At 42.6% G+C, this 18,360-nt stretch overlaps 1 protein-coding gene and 1 long non-coding RNA gene across 25 annotated transcripts in view; one reads left to right on the forward strand and one right to left on the reverse strand.

The window, feature by feature from the left end:
• Window positions 1-18,360, forward strand: part of Bcas3 (BCAS3, microtubule associated cell migration factor) — a 459,006-nt gene that overhangs the window by 153,092 nt on the left and 287,554 nt on the right. For all 24 annotated transcript variants that reach the window (XM_087573462.1, XM_087573456.1, XM_087573463.1 and 21 more), the window contains one exon: window positions 5,598-5,862. In XM_087573462.1, the coding sequence (XP_087429588.1) occupies window positions 5,598-5,862 (265 nt within the window). The remainder of the gene's footprint in view (window positions 1-5,597; window positions 5,863-18,360) is intronic.
• LOC148003019 (uncharacterized) lies at window positions 5,684-7,423 on the reverse strand. The gene is made up of 2 exons (XR_015631900.1): window positions 7,218-7,423; window positions 5,684-7,104 (listed from the first exon to the last, which is right to left on the reverse strand). It is a non-coding gene; the product is annotated as an uncharacterized LOC148003019 (long non-coding RNA).

The raw sequence follows: 18,360 nt of genomic DNA on the forward strand, positions 1-18,360 counted from the left end.
ACCTTGCACAGTTTGTGAGAATGCTCTCCTCTTAAAGGTGTTTTGGGGTCTTTTGTTCAGTTTGTTGATGTGTTTGAGACAGAGTCTTCTGTAGCCCAGGCTATCTCTGAAATCTTATCACCTCACAAATGCTGAGATTATATGTTTCATGACACCACGCTTGGCTTGTTTTAACTTCTTTTAAAAAAGACAGCATCTCACTGTGCAGTTCTTGTAGTCCTTGGACTCATTGGCAGATCAGGAATTCACAGTAATTCTCTTGTTATAACTTTTATAAAGTTTTAGTTACTGTTGCATTTATTGACTGACTGACTGACAGAGAGAGAGAGAGAGAGAGAGAGAGAGAGAGAGAGAGAGAGAGAGAGAGAAGAAAAAGAAGAAGGAGGAGGAAGAGGAGAGGGAGAGGGAGAGGGAGAGGGAGAGGGAGAGGGAGAGGGAGAGGGAGAGGGAGAGGGAGAGGGAGAGGGAGAGGGAGAGGGAGAGGGAGAGGGAGAGGGAGAGGGAGAGACTTCTAGAGAAGATGCGTGTGGTGTGCCTTGGCTTTGGTTTTGATGAGATTCCTTACCTTTTTCTCCAGTGAGTGTGAAGCAAGTGGTTTGCAGTCTCCTCCTCCAGTAACCTGTCTCTTTTCTTCTTCTGATGTTAACTCACAGAGCAGAACTTAGTTTGATGTGCATAGATTGTGAGAAAGATGAAGAATGGTTGCCTGACCTTAGACCTGAAGGTTTTCTCCTGTATACTTTACACAGGTAGGGTTAGTTGCCTCGGAAAAATCATTGTGGGGACTCTTCTTTGTCTCAAACAGAAGGTCATACGCTCTGAGCTCCTTTGCTGTGCCTGACAGGCTATACGTTTTGAGGACCTGCTGTGTTTTTCCGTTAGTCCCTTTAGATAGAGATGTTCAGGTATGGCTTGCTAGGCGCCTGCTGGGTATGTGGTTCTCAGCCCACACTGTCCTTTAGGTGTGAGTGTCCTTCTCTTGCATCTTCCAGTCTGCTAGAATTTTTCTTTTCTTTTTTCAGTTTTGAATAGTTCCTGATTTGTTTGGTTTTGTCTGTTTTCCATACTATTGGTTTTAGCTCTCATCCTGGCCACTCTCCTATTGAATTTTTTCTTTCTTCTGACTCCTTGGGTGTGTGAGCGTTCTTGAGTCCTTCCTAGGTAACAGTCCCTGGCTGTGACTCCCACACTGCACTGGGGCTGTGCCGTATGTTCTGATTCATCTTCATTGGCCCCCATGTTTCTGTCAGTCTGTGAGGCTTTTCCTTTGATCTGCGGGTGACTTAATAATGTGTCGTTTAATGACCATGCTAGTCCCCCCCATTCCTTTATATTTCTGTTAATTTGTGGTTAGATTATTGTCAGAAAACATGGAGGATTTCATGTCTTTGATGAAGAAAATTTTAATAGTTGTACTAAATAAAATTTAAAGTCACACTTTTTATAGTTTTTTTTTCAAATAAATTAATGTCAAATATTTTACATGCTTGGGGGCTAAGCTCATATTTCCAACTTAGAAATGTGAGAGTTGAGATCCTGGTCTGTACTGTGTTGAAATTGTCTTTTGCCTCTTCCCTACTGCTTATCTGATACCCTTCCCCAAGCCTTCCCAGGATCGGTTTCCACTCTCTCACTAAATACTGGGACAGAAAAATTAGCCAACAAAGTGTGTTCCTTATTTGAAGATTTGCTAAAAGTCCTCAAGACCAAACAGAATTAACATTTCTGTTTATTTTGAAATCTTTATTTATGAATTAAAAATAATCCAAGCCTGCCACTTAGCACAGAGACTTCATTTCTGGGGGGTGGTGGGGTGGTGTTGAACTTTGAGACTTTTGTATTCCAACGTGTCTGTTACATGACATAATGAGAGCTCACCACCGGGCCCCTGCACATGGCCAGGCACTACGCCACATGCTGCCTATAAGCTTGCCGGCCGCCATCGTCGACACGGGTTAACTACTCTCCACATCTTAGAGCTGTGTGGTAGGTTGTCAGGTATCCACTTCTGTGGTTAAAATCTAGTTTGTTGTTATGTCTCGGCAGGGCAGGAAAGGTCTTACTCTAACTGTCAGCTCCCCTTTCTGCTTCAAGTCATGTCCTTCCATACCAAATTTTTACATGAAAAAAAAAATCTATGAAACACCCCACGATCTTTCTATCCTCTATTGAGCAAATAAAGTGAGGAGGAAACAAATGCAAACATTAAGGAAAAGATTTGTGTAGACCACCCCATTAGCTCACATCCCAATGTCTCCTTCAACCTGTTTCTGTTTCCATTAAATTGGCTATAACTTGGCATGTATACAGCCTTATGGGAGATAGGTGTTTTTCTTGATTCCAAAGGATTTAAAAAAAAACAAAAAACTCAAGTATGTAGTTGGGACTATGCAGAATTTGTATTCCAGGTCTCACACCAAATCTCCACTTTCTACATTCCTGTGTTTCCTAAATAAATGTCGTGTCCTCTGATGATTTAGACTCAAGCTCTTTAGAATTGAGTAGCTTTTCTTGTTCTCTCTCTCTCTCTCTCTCTCTCTCTCTCTCTCTCTCTCTCTGTGTGTGTGTGTGTGTGTGTGTGTGTGTGTGTGTCTGTGTCTGTGTGTGTCTGTCTGCCTGCCTGCCTGCCTGTCTGTTCTTTGAGACAGGTCTCTCTGTGTAGCCTTGCCTGTCCTGAAACTGACTACGTAGAAAAAGGTAGCCTCAGACTCGGGTCCTCCCAAGATGCACCTGCCTCTCCAACCCATGCTGGCTTAAAGACATGTCCCACTGCACCCTGGTCATTGATCTATTTATTTTAAAGTTGTCCTTTCCAGGTTCATCTAAGAGTTTAGGCATTTTGATCCTTAGAGTTCTTATCCAAGCATTCTCTTCTCCTACCTCACTCCTTCTCTTATGGGATTGCCAGTTCAGCTATTAGCCATACTGTGCTGTTTACAATGAGCAGGGAACAGAGGCAATAGATTTTTTTAAAAAAACTGCTGTTCTCATCATAATGATGAGAACTTCCTCAAGTGTTCCTCTTCTTAGCCGCTTTTCTTCTGACTCAGCCTCTACCATGCTGTGGTGATATGTGCGTGCTACCCCACCCCCGACTCAGTCTTATCATCCCAAACTCTAGTGCTATTAATATCTGTTATCAGAAAAGCTCAGACTTTACCAGAATTCTGCAGCCCTGTATGATAATTGACTCCCAGATCACAGCACACACACTTTGGGGAAAGGAGATGCTGGCCTAACTTGATGCTTGTTCTAACTCATTCACATGTTACTAAGCATGTGCCACAGTTGGCGAGGCAGTGAGGGGGTCTTTCTTTAAGCCAAGACATGTCTGAAAATTAGGGAAAGAGGGCATAAACATTTGTTTTGGCTAACTTGTTATTTTATTGGATTACTTTTAGAGTCTTGTGTTTTAGGTGGTACATAGTTAAACATCATGCATTCAGAATTACTTGTACTTCTAGATAGTAAGTCATCTCTGGGTGTTGGATGTAAGTGTGTCTCTATGTAATTTTCTGTGGCAATCATATATTATCACCAACAATGAGTTACTTTTCTCATTGCTATGATGAAACACCTGACAAGAAGCAACTCAGAAAGGACTTGTTTGCCTGACAGTTGAGGGTGGGTGGAGACCATGGTGGGAAAGTCAAGGGAGCAGGGATGGGAGGTGACTGGTCACAGTGCGACCTCAGAGCAATCAGAGATGTGGGTACAGGTGCTTCACCCTCTTCTCCTGCTGATAAGTCTGGGCCCCAGACCCGTGCTGCCCACATTCCCTATAGGTCTCCCTCCCTCAGTTAAGCATCGCTGGAAATGCCCTAGACACAGCCTGTGGCCCATCCCATCAGTTAGAGTCGGGACTCACCGTCCCTCGCCTTCACCACGGCATTTATTGCTGTTGAGTTGTCAGATGAGCCTCTTGTTCTAACTCACTGCAGGTTTCCTGTCAAAACTCTCTATGAATTAAGTGTGTGTGCGCACGTGTAGGCGCACGCACGCACTGTGGTGAATCTTCTCAACTCAGCCACCTCTAGTCCTGACTCTTTACTGTAGAGTTCTGAGGCCTTTTCTACTTTCAGTTCCTCAGTGATCACAGTGAAGATGGTATGACAGCCCAAAACTGTCTGCTATTAGCCATATCTTACTGTTTACTCCGTGTTCCTGCAAGCACTTACACAATACATCTATAGAGGGAAACGTTGCTGTCTGGCCTGTTACAGGCAGAGCTTGCTAAGGTCAAGCTTGTTGACCTTAGATGTAAGGAACTTGTGCTCATGGAAACATCCTTTCTCTGCTGCAATCTGAGGCATTTGGGGTTTGCTTTTGTAGTTCTGGGCTTGTGTTGTTGTTTTGAGCTAGGGTCTCACTCTAAAGGGCAAACCCTACCAGCTGCAGTGTCTTCCCAGTATTGGAGTCCTTGGCTTTTACCACCATGCCTAATTCTGAATAGCACTTAGGAGTGTGGTGCCGAGAGCACAGTTCATCTCTGGATATACAATGCTGCTTAGTCCCCGGGTTAGAACAGTGCACAGTGGCTCTGTTAGTTATCGAAATGTTGTTTCCTGAATCACCACAGACTCATGACCTGTCTTCAGTGATGGAGCCAGAATTATCACTGTGAAAACAGGGATCTCTAAGGAATCCTTTAGTTTTTAAATACATTTGTTGGATTTAAAAAGTTCCACTTTGAATTAATTAGTCTTGCTGTGTAGTTCTATGTGACCTTGAGACCACAGCAGTCATCCTGCCTCAGTTATAGAATAACACACATACCCAACTGTGTTGATGTGTCTTATATTGATACACAAGACATCTCAGGTCTGATCTTTTGTTTTATTTGTTGAGACAAGGTTTCATGTCTCCTGAGAGCCATACCCACAAATCCTCCTCTCTCTCTTCATTCCTGGTGAATTGTGTGATAAACCATTAGTAGTTAAGCAAGTGATTGAATCAGTAACATTGCATTATCTACTCTGCTGTACTTAATAGAAAACCTCTTAGGAGAGTGAGCCATGTGAGGGTGGAGTCTTTACTCCTGTGTGCAGACTGGAAGTAGATTCCAGCGGTCTTTCTTCTCCCCCTTATCATTTGAGACAAGGGGCCCCACTGGGCTGGAGTTCACTGATTTGGTAGACCAGCTTACCAGCAATCTCCTGGGATCCACCCAGGCCCCTCCTCCGCACAGTGGCACTTTTGGTTACAGCCATACATGGCCATACCTGATTTTATTTTAGCGGTTCTGGGGCTCTGAACCTAGGCTCTCATATTTTTGTGGTAGGCCTGTTCCTCAGAGCCACCTCCTCCTTGAACACACGGTATCTATTTCACAAAGCTCTCTGGGTCAGTTGCAGGAGGCAATCAAGGTCCTGATTTCCGCCTCTCACTTTAAATGGCAGGGAGTGGAGCCCTTCCTTCCAGGTTTTATCTGATTCCCACACAGGGGCTGGGGACCTATAAAATATTTTATACATTTGTCACCTATTCTTACACAAATTAGCTAAGGAGGCAACCTTTCTGATTGTATTTCCATTTATGCTTGTCCTCAGGTACACCCGAGTGACTACAGCTGTTTTTGTCTCTTTCCTCCTTCCTAGGTTCAGGACATCTGTTTCAGCCATGATTGTCGTTGGGTGGTGGTCAGTACCCTCCGGGGTACTTCCCACGTTTTCCCCATCAACCCTTATGGTGGCCAGCCTTGTGTCCGCACACACATGTCACCGCGAGTAGTGAATCGCATGAGCCGTTTCCAGAAAAGTGCTGGGCTGGAAGAGATTGAACAAGAGCTGACATCTAAGCAAGGCGGCCGCTGTAGTCCTGTCCCAGGCCTGTCCAGCAGCCCTTCCGGCTCCCCGCTGCATGGTAAACACGCTCTCCTCTCATGCTACTTCCCAGTAGCCTCTTGCTCTATCACATGGAATCGGATGCAGATTTTCTGTTTATGCTGAGCATAGTTAAGAAATTCATATTCATTAAATCAATTAATAAGTATGAATCACAACGATCACAGTGATCTCTTTCTTGCTATTTTAACTGCTTTGCTTTTTCAGTATGTAAGGGATATTTTGTTTGAGATTGAGTCTGTTTTCATAACATTTGAAGTATGTATTCCAGAACATTCTTAGTGTACTGGCGTGGTACGGCTGTTCAGTAAGAAATATTTGTTGTTCCAATAGACTTGTCATTGACTGTGTACTTGTACTTCCTGTTTAAGTAGAGTTCTCTGGGATTCCTCCCATATGTTATATAGCAGGGCAAATCTCAGACCCCAATGCCTTCTTCCTGAGCAGTAAATGAAACATCACCAAAATCATTCCTTGTCCACTTCTTCATAATACTAAACCACTGTTCTGCCTTTTATGGTATTCACTTGCATTTGTAAAATTTGATGTAAATGGACTTTATGTTGTTGATGTGTTTTGTTTCTGTAATTTCATTTTATAAGTTCTGTTCATGTTGGAAGATGGTTGCTCTTCAAACTGTAGCCTTGGTTCTCTTTGAATTGTGCTTTCCACCTTAGACTGTATGTACTGAGCTGTTCTGAGAGTTGTTTTATGTGGCTGACAGTTAACTCAGTTGGTTTTGAAGTGTTTGAGGAACCTTTTTGAAAGGTTCTACTTCACCTGCTCACGCATTTCTTTGTGCAGACATGCTGCCGGTGGCTGTCGGTTATTGTGCCTGACATTACTAACGTACACTCATGTGGTTTCTGGTTTGGAAATTATTAATTCAGATGATGCAATGAGCATTTTCTAATGTTTCTTGTTAAAAATGTATATTCATTTTGGATTGGAAATTCTCAGCCATTCCATATGTGGAACTTTTCTGGTGTTTTTCTTCTTCTGTTTCATGTTTATAAGGTCTCACAAATATAGCCCACAGTAGCCTTACCCTCTGGAGAGCTGTATTATAGATGTCCTCCAGCGTGCCCAGACAAGTGGCTCTTCACCGGATAGTTGACCCCAGAGTGGCCGTGCCACACATCACATTCCTTCAGGAAGACTTAACATGTTGATACTTATTTTCTGGAGAGTTGCATGGACTCCGATCTTAAGACTGAGATATTTTTACATGGAGTAATTATGGTGACCACAGTAGAGACTCCTGTAAAATAAAACATCATTTAAACAGGAACTCATTCTGTCAACGCCCACCCCCATCTCTGGAACATCTCCCCCTGCAGCAGGGAGTCACTTAGGCTTCAAGCAGTTTCTTACCAGTTATTCTTCACCTCTGACGCCCTTCCCTCTCTTTCTGTGCCTTAGAGCTGGTCAGTGGCCCTTACATGCCACTTTTCTTCTGGCAACACTTCGAGACATCTTCTTGTAGCCCACCTTACACTTTTTGGAGGAACAGACCTCAACCAGAGCAGTGGTTGTTTCTCTTCATGTTCTCCTTGTGTCTTCCATGTCAAAACAAAATGGGCATTGTTGTTGGTTAGTTCTAAAAATGATGTATTTACAGTTTGTGTGGGTAAACAGTCTGATGCTGGTTGAAAACAATGTAAACCTCGGAGCAGGGAGGGATTCATCTTGAAAATGAATCATGTCTTGGCTGCATTGCGCTGTTTGCGCTCTTTTTAGCAAAGTAAAGGAAACTGTTAAATAACAATTGATATAGGGTATTTCCTTTTAGTTTTTTGGAGCCAATCCAGTTTAGGTTAGGATTATGTTATCTTTTTTTTTTAATTTCCAAAGGATGTTTATTTACTTGAAGTATATTCTTATAAATCTCTCTTTTCCTATCTCATTGCCTGGTCTTTAGAATAGAGGAAGCATTCGTATGTTGAGATTCATGAGGGGGCATAGGAACCTTTATGCCTTAGTGAAAATGAACATTAGCTTTTATTGTGAATATGGAGAGCATATGACGGTGACATGAGCCGTGGCTGGAGGCAAGTGCCATAGTCCTTTTTCACATCAAACTGCTACATCTGAAATAATACCCAGAATGTCTACAGTTTCTGAATCCTCAGATGCGGTCTGTGCTTACCCTGGCCTTGCCTTTGACAGTAGCACCGCTGTAATGTGATTTCACCCATCGCTATGCCGCCATGCTAAATGTACCAGAGCACCTTTTTCCTTAATAATTATATTTATTTATAACTGATAAGTGTTATTCTCAGAGCATACAGCTTTTTCTAGATTTGCGAATGGTCCATCATTCAGAAATAGTGAATCTTTGATGATTATTTCTCCCCTCACCCATTTTGCTTACCTCTATCCTTATTTGAAAGAAGCTAATGAAGCCATTTTCCTCATTACCCATATTTGATCCTCGAACACAGTGAAAACTGTGTCTCATTAGGCTGTTAGCCAGTTCGGGTGGTGAATGTCCTCAATCTGACCTCCATCATATCCCACCAAGGGTTTGACTCAGCCCCATTTGCATTCACTCTTGGGAGCTCCCTCACCTTGTGTTTCCTTACCTGCAGTTTTCCTCACAGCCCTGCTGCTTATCAGAGTAGCCGCCTGGAACTGCATTTCTTCAGCTCCACCTCAGTGTTGTTATCTCTTATTGATGTTAAGGATCGCAGAATCTTCGTGTTTTCACTTGTTATGTTGGCCCCATGTGTACTAGGTGGTAACATGTAGAATCAAAGAAGTTATCCCCAGAGAAACAGCTTATTTTGTTATTTTTCTTAATTATTCTTTACGCTAACACAAACAGTTGCATAATGGCATTTTCATTCATGTATTAAAAACCAGTTTTGATTTAAATAATAACTTATCAAAGCGAGGAGACTTTTATTCATAGTGACATTGCTGCTCATTTGACACATGCAGGGCGGTCACGTACAACCATGGTGAATTACTTACTATCATTTTTAAGGTATGGGTGGAGGCTCTTCTGAGAGCAAGTAAATAACGGTCAGCAAATCAGAATAAGTGTTTTCGTGCAGCTATTGACAAATTTAAGGAAGGGGAGGGGACACAGGCTGTGGGATTGCATACCTTTAATCTTTGAGCTCTGGAGTTAGAGACAGATGTATGTGGGTACAAGGCCAGTCAGGTGTATATCCTGAGACCCTGTCTCGAAAAGAATAAAAGAAATTAGGAAATGTCTTGAAATGATTTCAAGTTTAAATCTTCATCCTATCTGTGAATGTCACTGTGGTGATTTTTAGCAAAGACCTAATGGCTCCGAGTGGACAGCAGAGCTTCTAAGTCGTGAGCTGAGAATATGCCTGCTGTGCTCAGGGACCAGCAGGGCAGCTGCTCTGGTCAAGCACAGTGGCCCCTGTGTAGTGAGGTATGTATCTCAGAGTAAGATGGGAACTCAGAGAAGGGTTTTAGAGATAGGAGTGAGAGAAGACTGATTTGGGCGCTCTGAGGGGAGATTTGTATGAAGGAGACCACAGTGTGAGAGTGGGGACAACGGCGAGGAGGTGACAAGGTTCGGACAACGGCGAGGAGGTGACAAGGTTCAGCCAGAGAGGGCAGGTGGACCTAGGCTGGTCATTCATGGTTTTCTTAGAGGGCCATAGACTTTCTGAGTGCACATGTATTTGGGTTTGTGTGTGTGTGTCTGTGTATTTGTGTATACATGTGTTTATGAGTCACAGGGTCTCTCCTATACCCCAGGCTAACCTAGATTACTAAATAAACCATTGTTTTATTTATTACTAAATAAACCATTGTTCTCTCCTACACTGGGCAGTCCACTGATCCCCTTCCTACCTCTACCTCCCAAGGTTTCAGCGTGTCCACCTAACCCAGCTTCCTTCTGGCTTGGTCTGAGGAAGGAGTTCTGCTAGGCCTGAGCATCTAACAACTGAATTCCAGATTCTGCTCCCTCCCAACCTGAGATTTGAGGACTTTGACGGGGGCTCTTGTTTCTTGGACCCAGAACTGCTATGTTTCAGCAAAAGGCTTACAAGTCCAGCAGTATTTCTGGCTTTTTAGCATCTGTGTGCACGGCATTCGTGTCTTACCACTTGGAAGCTGTTTACAGCCTTCATCTGATGGTTTGTTGTAGTTATTTACTTTGGTCGATAGGGAGTTTTCTTGATATAGACCGCATCACACTGTAAACATGAAGCAGCCACAGAGCTCCGCCTCACACAGCTCCGCCTCCTTGGGAGAGTCCGACTGTTCCTCCGAATCACTGTTTACTTGTGGACTGAAGTTTCCATGAGTGTTTTAATTTTTGCCAAGAAAAATCAATCATGTGCACTGAAGTTCTGCTTTAAATTTCATGCCTCATCTGACACAGAGTATATAAATGGTGCAGACGCGTCATGTGGGAGAGCCCTCCTTGGGTCGCTTAGCACCTGGGGTTTGCTCACTCCTGTAGCCTGTTGCCTGAGGTCAGTGCAGCCTTGCTTCTAATCTGTTGTTTTAAAAACCTAATGTTTTCCTGGCTCCTGAGGCATCCTCTGAAATTGTTGGCATAACTCTGTGCTCATTTTGACATTTACTATACACCAACACCATACACATTTTAAATATTTCCACATCATTTTCTGTCATTGTGCAGAGATAGCAGATGAGTTCTTTATGCAAATGTTTGGAGAAGGGTGGCCTCACACAGCAAGATGTCTAATTAAAACCACATAGGAAGCTAAGATGTGGTGACACAAGCCGGTGATTAAGTACTCTGGAGGCTGAGGCAGGAGGATTGTTATGAATTTGGGACCAGCCTATGCTGCTACTATGTGATAAACCATTTTCAAATTATATTTTAATCACTAATTGAAAAACTATCAAAGGAAGAAAGCAGCTGTAGTAGCTCATATTCTTTCTAGCAGTTTACATCTCACAGAAGTATGGAGAGGGGCATATACAGTGCCTAAGGAAACGGCTCAATGTGTAGTTTTTTGCTACATAAATGCAAGGTTGTCCTGCAGGGCCCATCTCTAGTTCCAGCACTCAGGAGGAGTAGTCATGAGGATCTCTGGAGCAAGCTGAGAGACCCTGGGGACGGGAGAGCAGTAGAACAAGAACTGTGGCCTGGGACTTCTAGTCACAGGTGTGCACGGACAGACTGAAGGGCATGCACACACACAAGCAGGCATTCACTCCCACTAGCCAAACGAAGGAGTCCCTAATGCCCTGTGTGTGAGAAGTAAGGTAAGCTGCGAAATCCCTCAGAAGCCTGTTCAAGTACAGTTCTGTACACACTACAATGATTTAAAAATAACATTAAACCCAGTTTAAATACTGTAATATTTATGATGTTTAAACTCCTATAAAATAAATGCCACAAGCAAACATAAAAGAAATGCCAATTTAATGTAATTAGCACTTGATACAAATATAATCCTTTCATTTTGCTTGTTTCTGCTTATGAATACAAATTTGCATTCGCAGATCATGAGCAATAAGTTTTATCATTTAGTGGTGCATGTCACGTGCCTCTAGAGGGCAGTGTGCTCTCAGCTTTTCAGTTACTACAATCAAGGCTTGAGTCTGGGTACCCTGGGAGCAGATGCTGTGGCATCTCTTCATTCTGTTGTGTTTTCTGTGGCTTATTCTCCAAATTCTTCACAAGGAATGCGACTGTGTTTCACTATCAATATACAGCTCTTTTGTGTAGATCTCCAGTCCCTGTGTGATTCCTGCTATGCGAAGAAGCTTCCTAGTCGTCCTATTTCAGAAGTGTTGTCACTGTGGTCCCAGCCCTCCTGCCCTGGAGCATGTGTGCCCTGCTGTTTTGTAAACCAGCAGCAGTTGACTGGATGCCATGATCCAGGCCCTGTTGGAACTGTTAATCCATCTCTCTCTTCTTACCATTAATTAGCCCTGTCCTTCCCTTGCTGCACCGTCTATTCCCGGTGGCCTCTGCTTTCAACACCTCATAATTTTTTTCTCTACTGTTTTCTTTTATGCCCCTTTCTAGAAAGTCTATAAGATGAATTTGGATCTCCTGTCTTGGGTCTGGAGCTCCTGTTCCTTGTCTTTTTTACGTGTGAGGGACTCCCCATTGCCACTTCTTCGTCCTATTGCATTCTTGCCCCTACAGTGTGTTCTTAAAGAGACTTTTCTTTGAACATTTCTCTTATTATCAAGACTTTTCTTATTTTATGTACTTTCTATTGTTTAATATTTTTACAGGTTTTTGTTCTTTGTTTTTTTTTTAACTGTTAATCTCCATTGTTTTATTCTTCCTTCTTTGTTGTTTAATCATTCTTTCTCAGTCCTGACTGACATTGTACTCAGACTGGCACCTGGCCCTCATTGCTGTGATGAAACCAAACACTCCCTTCAGTGTCCTTGAGTCCTCAACTGACCACTACATAAAAAAGTTTAACTCTTTAGTTTTATTACTAATCTGCTTTTATTTCATTATTTAATTTTCTTGACTTCTGAGCCTTCTTTCCAGCCCTTCCCCAACTCAGTTGTTACGAGCACTGTAGGGTCTTCTAGGACATTTGTGTTCAACTCCTATTCCCTAGATGCTGACTCACAACTGTAACTTCATTCCCAAGAATCTGATGCCATTGTAGGTGGTGCACATACACACAGTCACACAAACACCCACATATATGAAGCCAATACAAAAAGATTAATTATTTTAATTCAGCCTGTCTTCCATTTCAGGTACAAAAACAGGATTAAGACTACAAACTCTTAAGCTTGGTTTTGATAATTGCAGGTGGCAAAATATTTCAGTCAAGTGTTTAGAATAAAACAAACTTATTTATTTATTTATTTATTTAGAGAAACTTTTATTTCCTTCTTTGTGAGTAAGTAGGAATTCTGTTCTAGTTCTGTTGTTCTAGACATATTTCTGGGAATCACAGAGGCAGACATTTTAGTTGTTTATGTGAAAAACAAAATGTTCTATCTATAACTCATCACAGAGGAAACCAGGAAGGTTGTTCTCTTTGTACTCATGAGGAGGAATTTTGGAAACAGTGTTTCCTGAAGAAAGTAGAGAAGGCAGTGAGAGTCAGTATACTATTCAGGACACTTGCCTCTTAGTGCTGTTAATTACTAAGACACCCAAGCAACCAAGTTAGAGTTGAGCGTGGTAGGCAGAGTAGTATTGAGGTTTAATTATCTGAACTGGAATTGTAAATCTGTTGTTAGTAATTTTAGTTCTCAAAATGGTTAAAATATTAAAGACAAGAGAAAAAGAAGAACAGGTCATCAGTGTTCCAGGGTTATGTATACACTGAGAGTGGGGAGGTAGGATGGTTCCCTGCACTCCACAGTAGATGGCGTGGGAGCTGGAAGGCGACGGAAAGGAAAGGGATTTCAGGTTCATTGGAAGAGCCGCTCACTTTGGCTCAAGTGTTTGTGCAGGTGAGAAATTTTCAAGCCACAATGAGGCACCAGAGAGAAGTATTTCAGGAGTCCTATGGGCATGTTCCTCCTGGTGACAGCAGAAGAGACCAGCTTTTCATGTTCAGTGTCAAGATCTATCCAGGGTAGCAAACGATTTACAGTTGTTCATGCTGGCGTCGACATGGCATGGGTTGAAACAGGTTCACCTTTTATAAAAATCATAAATGTGGAAAAAAGATCCGGTGTCAGTCTAGATAAATGAATATGGTGTTTCTGCAGTGGTCCAGGACCTCATAGTTGAAAATCCCAGGGAGACCCGAGCTTGCTCCCCTGCAGGTGTGCTATGTCCAAGGCCGTTCGTGGAACCACTCCTGCTCTTAGTGCTCAAGGGCAGTCTATAGACAGGGCTTTAATGTATAGAGTTAGTTCATGAGTGCACTTTTACAGACTTGGAGCTAGCCATCTAGATCTTGAATTAACTCCTGTATTCTTAAAATGTGCTAAATTTATATTTTTAAATTTTATTTGCTAACAGTTTGATTTCAGGAATTGTTGGTTATTTAGGAAACTAAAATTGAGCATTAGTTTCCTGTTTGTTTGTTTGTTTTCTTTTTCTTAACTGGTGGATGTAAGCACCTGTTTTTAAGCTGGAACTGAAAATACTTTTGAGTACAAACGGGTTTATCTTCCTTTTGTTAGAGACTGCTGATGCGGCCCTTTTGCACCACACTTCAGTCTCTGTGTGCCCTTGAGATCTGGTGCTCTTTCCCATCTGAAGGAAATGCATCTTTGACACTTCTCATGACCTGAGTCATGATGCTGAAATAGAGCCAGAAAATATTCTTAACAGTCATGGGTAATAAGCAGGAAGGCTTCCGTTAGCAGTGGAGGGGGGTGAAGGGCCAGAGAACAGTAGTGCCTGGGGGATGTGGGGAGAAGAAAGTCTGCCATTTTAACTTTTAATCTTTAATTTATTTATTATTAGGAAAATTGGTTACATTTTGTAGTTATATTTGTTATTCAACGTATGTATTTATCTTTTTAAAAAATTATTTTTAACAAAGAGTCTTGTAGCCCAGGCTGTCCTTAAATTTTCTGTGTAGCCAAGGGTGACCTCAATCTTTGATCCTCCAGTCTCTCCCTGCCGACTACCAGGATTGCAGGTGTTGTCACCATGTAAAACTTTTGATTTTAATATGTAATCATCTACAAGGACAGGAATGGTTTAAAAAGTTCAGATTGTCATTTTTTTTTAATTTTCCATGTGCTACTTAGTACTCTTTTTTTTTTTTTTAAATAGGGTTTTATGCTGGTACTTCTCTGCAGACTCTGAACTTGGGTAATAGAGAGAGGAGGCTTTTAATGAAACTGTCCAAACAAACTTGCTATTTACATAAAGAAAGAGAAAGAATACTTTATTGATTGCAGCTAATTCAGTGCCTCCTCCTATTGCACAGTGCGGCTGCTCGTTGTTTCTGAATGAATTCCTGATACTTTATACGTCATGTGTGTACTGGTGTAAAAGAGGTAGTGCTTGGTCGGTCTGCCTCCTCCGCCGTCATGGTACAAGTCAATTGAGAGCGAGGTGAGGAGTCGGCCCAGGGTTGCTGAGGTCGGATCCTGCCTTGCTTTTCTTGCCCCAGTCTCAGTGTCACGTGAGCTTACCTTTGATCTGAGCTTGCTTCAGAGGAGAGCGCAGCGTTCCATGTGCTATCATGGTTATTTCAAGATGGATTATTGCGGTGTAGCCCTGGCTGGCCTGGTACTGGCTGCTTAGCCATTGCTTGGTCAATTTCCAGGCAATTCTGCCTCAGCCTCTCATCTCAGAGTGATACATTGGAACTACAACTTGGGGCAGGAATGTGAATCTTAGGGGAAATGGCTCAAAATCTTTTCTCTTTGTTTTATATTCATGGGAAGGGTATGCACAGTATTTAGACGATGTATAGTCAATCTCTGTCCAGCTGTCTTACTTTTTCCATGAGTATCCGTATAAATATAGACCATTTTCTGGGATTTCAGCCTTTGTTGAATGAATTGTCTAATCTCAGGTTAAAAAAGGAGTCAGAGCTAGTAAAGCTTACTAAGGATTAAGAACACTGGATCTTATTAAATTTCTTTGTTCCTAAAATGTAGGAGTGCTCTGAGATAATAAACTGAGGTAATGAATGTCCCACAGGTTTTATTCATTGAGTTTTAACTTGTTTTGATTGTGTGATCATAAATAGATCATTTACTTTAAAAAATTTTTCATTAATGTTAAATTTTGTTTAGTTTTTTAAAACTTCAATAGAATTTCTCCTGTTTTCTCTTTTGTGCCCTTTTTCTTCCTCTGTGTACTTGAGCTGTGTAGCCATCCCAGCTCCTCAGCCTTATTTCTCCCAACTTCATCACTCCCCATTCCAGCCACAAACTGCCCTTTTGGAATAAAGTATACTTAGTGTACATACAGGCTTTGTAATAGTGACTTTCCGTATGTTCATTTTATCTTCCAGGAAGTGCTTGCTTCTACACATTAAAATAGCGTGCACTGCTTTAAGAGTAAGGAACAGGTGAGGGTATTCTAAGACTCAGGAAAGAACAGCTAGAGAATGACCTGTTGACGTATTGACACAAGTGTAATGTGTTATGTATAAATATATGTTTGAAACAACTCCATGATGGCATAATATGAGTTCTCTTGGAAGTATTCTTTTAATTCTTCTTGATCCTGGGGAGCACCAGATGGTGAGTTCTGGGCCATTCTAAGTGCAGCAGCAGAATGTCATTGAGAAGTGTCTCCACCTGAGAGACATGGAGTGCTTCCCATAAGTACCTATAGTCCTCACTGTGGCACCAGGAAGTTTTCTTAGAAAAAGCACCAATGTCTTTGCTTGATTTTAAATGTTGCAGTGTTTTCTGTATCTGCCGCCTTCCCAGGAAGCAACAGTCTCTGCTGTAAGAACTGCGGCTGGGCTGGTCCTTGGATAGTCGCCTCTGTTTAGGTCTGCACAGTTAAACTGTGTCCAGCTTCCTTGTCCAGAGCTCATTTTCCTTGCCTCTCCTGCTGAGGTTCCTGGCCTGGTCCTTGGGTCCAAAGGCGCCGTCTCTCACCAGGGCCCTGCTGTTTCCTTTTCCTACTGAGTAGATTGCAGACTGTACTAGAACAAGCCTGAGAAAAGGTCAGAAAGGAGGCAGGCAGGAGAGTCCAGGCGCTGCAGCTGGGAAGGTTGTCATCCTCATCTAAGAGAGGGAAAGGAGGAGGGCTTGGGGCCTGGGGGAGGGAGGGAAAGAGGGAGGGAGGGGGCAGAAAAAAAAAACACTCAGCAACCCATGTGCTAGAAATTCCAGTTTACACTGGGTACTTTAAACACACACACACACACACACACACACACACACACACACACACACACACACACACACACACATACACACATCTTTAAAGGATTTGATTTTGATTAACTAATAGTTGAGAGTTGGTTGAGGATACTTTAATGTTAAATTAGACCACAAGTGAGAGCTAAGCAGGCTCTGGCTTTGCAGAGCCCCACTGCTCAGTGATTGTTTTAGAACAAGCTACTATTGTACTCTTTTGGACAGAGTCAAGAAGTCAGCTTTTCAACTCCAAAATTAACTTAAAACTCTTTGGTAAATGTTGCTGTTTTATACCCATCAAGTCCATGGTGGAATATTAAAAGCAGACTGGCAGTTTTGACTTTGTGTGAAATGGGCAGTGCAAATGCACAGAGGCTCAGACCTTCTTACCCAGCTTCCTTCTGGGAATGTAGACAGTAGGACATTTCTGTGCTGTCTGAAGAGTAGGGAGAGTGTTGGGAGGAGGATGGAGATAAGGAAATATTTGGAGAAAAGGTGTTTCTTTAGATTTGTTTTTTGTGGAGTACCAGGAACCCACAATGAGCTTGGGTTTGAGGGTGCCTTTGTTATTTTAATTTCCAAATACAGTTGCCATTACTGCAGCCTGGGTCCTTGAAGGGGTGAGAGGCAGAGCCCCTCAACTCTGGCAGATTCCTTTAGTGTGTGGAGATTGATGAAACAGACCAATTGGACTGAGAGGCATGTGGTTTACTGAGACAAGGATAATGTCTGTAGTAACCCTTTATAGAGCCTGTCTGATGTCTGATGTGGCTTAGGGCCCTGTGTCCAGGGAGCGCAGGAAACCCCAGAAAACTGCAGATCTGCTAACTGCTGTCCCAGTGACCTCCTAAGACTCTTCGAACACCCCATTGTTTGTTGTCTGTTTTCTTTCTCACAACTTTCCTTCTTAAGGAATCTTCCTATGGCTCCCACTCATGACCACTTGTATCTCATGCTTCTGTTAACCTGTAAGGAAATGGGATTCTCGTCTGTCTCCCACTCTGAGCTCCCCCTTACAGAAGATTTCTGAGCTGTAATTGCTGAGTACTGCTTTTGTGGTTTTCTTTTTCCTGCTTCATGGTGTGATTGAGCAGCAAAGAGGATCGAGGAGGGGATGGCCTCTCATTCATTTGTTCCGTGGTCTCCTTCCACTTGCCCTGAAGAAGTCCATGCACACAGTGTGCTGATAGCAGCTCTGGCTTCAGCACAATGTGAAGTGCTCAGCACTTTCGGGATCTTGCTTCCCTTAGAAATGTCTCGTGCTTGGCAGCTTGCCTCGTTCACATGTTCTCACATCCCTGTATCCAGAAGCTGGGAATCCAGTCCTGGCAGCTTCTGCACAGAGGGTAAAGATAAACCAGAAAGGAGCCGAGCTTCCTCCCACATTACCTGGGAGTTGCTGCTGATGGCTTTTCCACAAATGTCCTAGTTTGTCAAAGCCCAGTAAATCTTGGAAAGTTTATTTTCCTTGTAGCATCTGTGTTTTATAATGGGTCTTTTAATTTGTTTTTACTTTGTCTGCAGGGATTTCTTTTGTCCGGAGTTTTCAGACTCTTGGCTTTTTTTTCTTTCCTGTGGAAGTGAGTCCATTAATGATGACTGGTTTGGGAATATGACGCGCTGCAAACCTGACCTGGTGCGCACTCCTCCAGAGCAGCCACAAAGCACACTGTTTTGTTTTTTCCCTTCTCTCCATTTTCATCCTCAACATAATCCATTTGCCTCTGAGTCTTTGTAGTATACGATGTTTGAGGAAATGCTTTTTCAGACC

This window comes from Rattus norvegicus, chromosome 10, assembly GCF_021556685.1.
Source record: "Rattus norvegicus strain SHRSP/BbbUtx chromosome 10, alternate assembly SHRSP_T2T, whole genome shotgun sequence".
Lineage (NCBI taxonomy): Eukaryota > Metazoa > Chordata > Mammalia > Rodentia > Muridae > Rattus > Rattus norvegicus.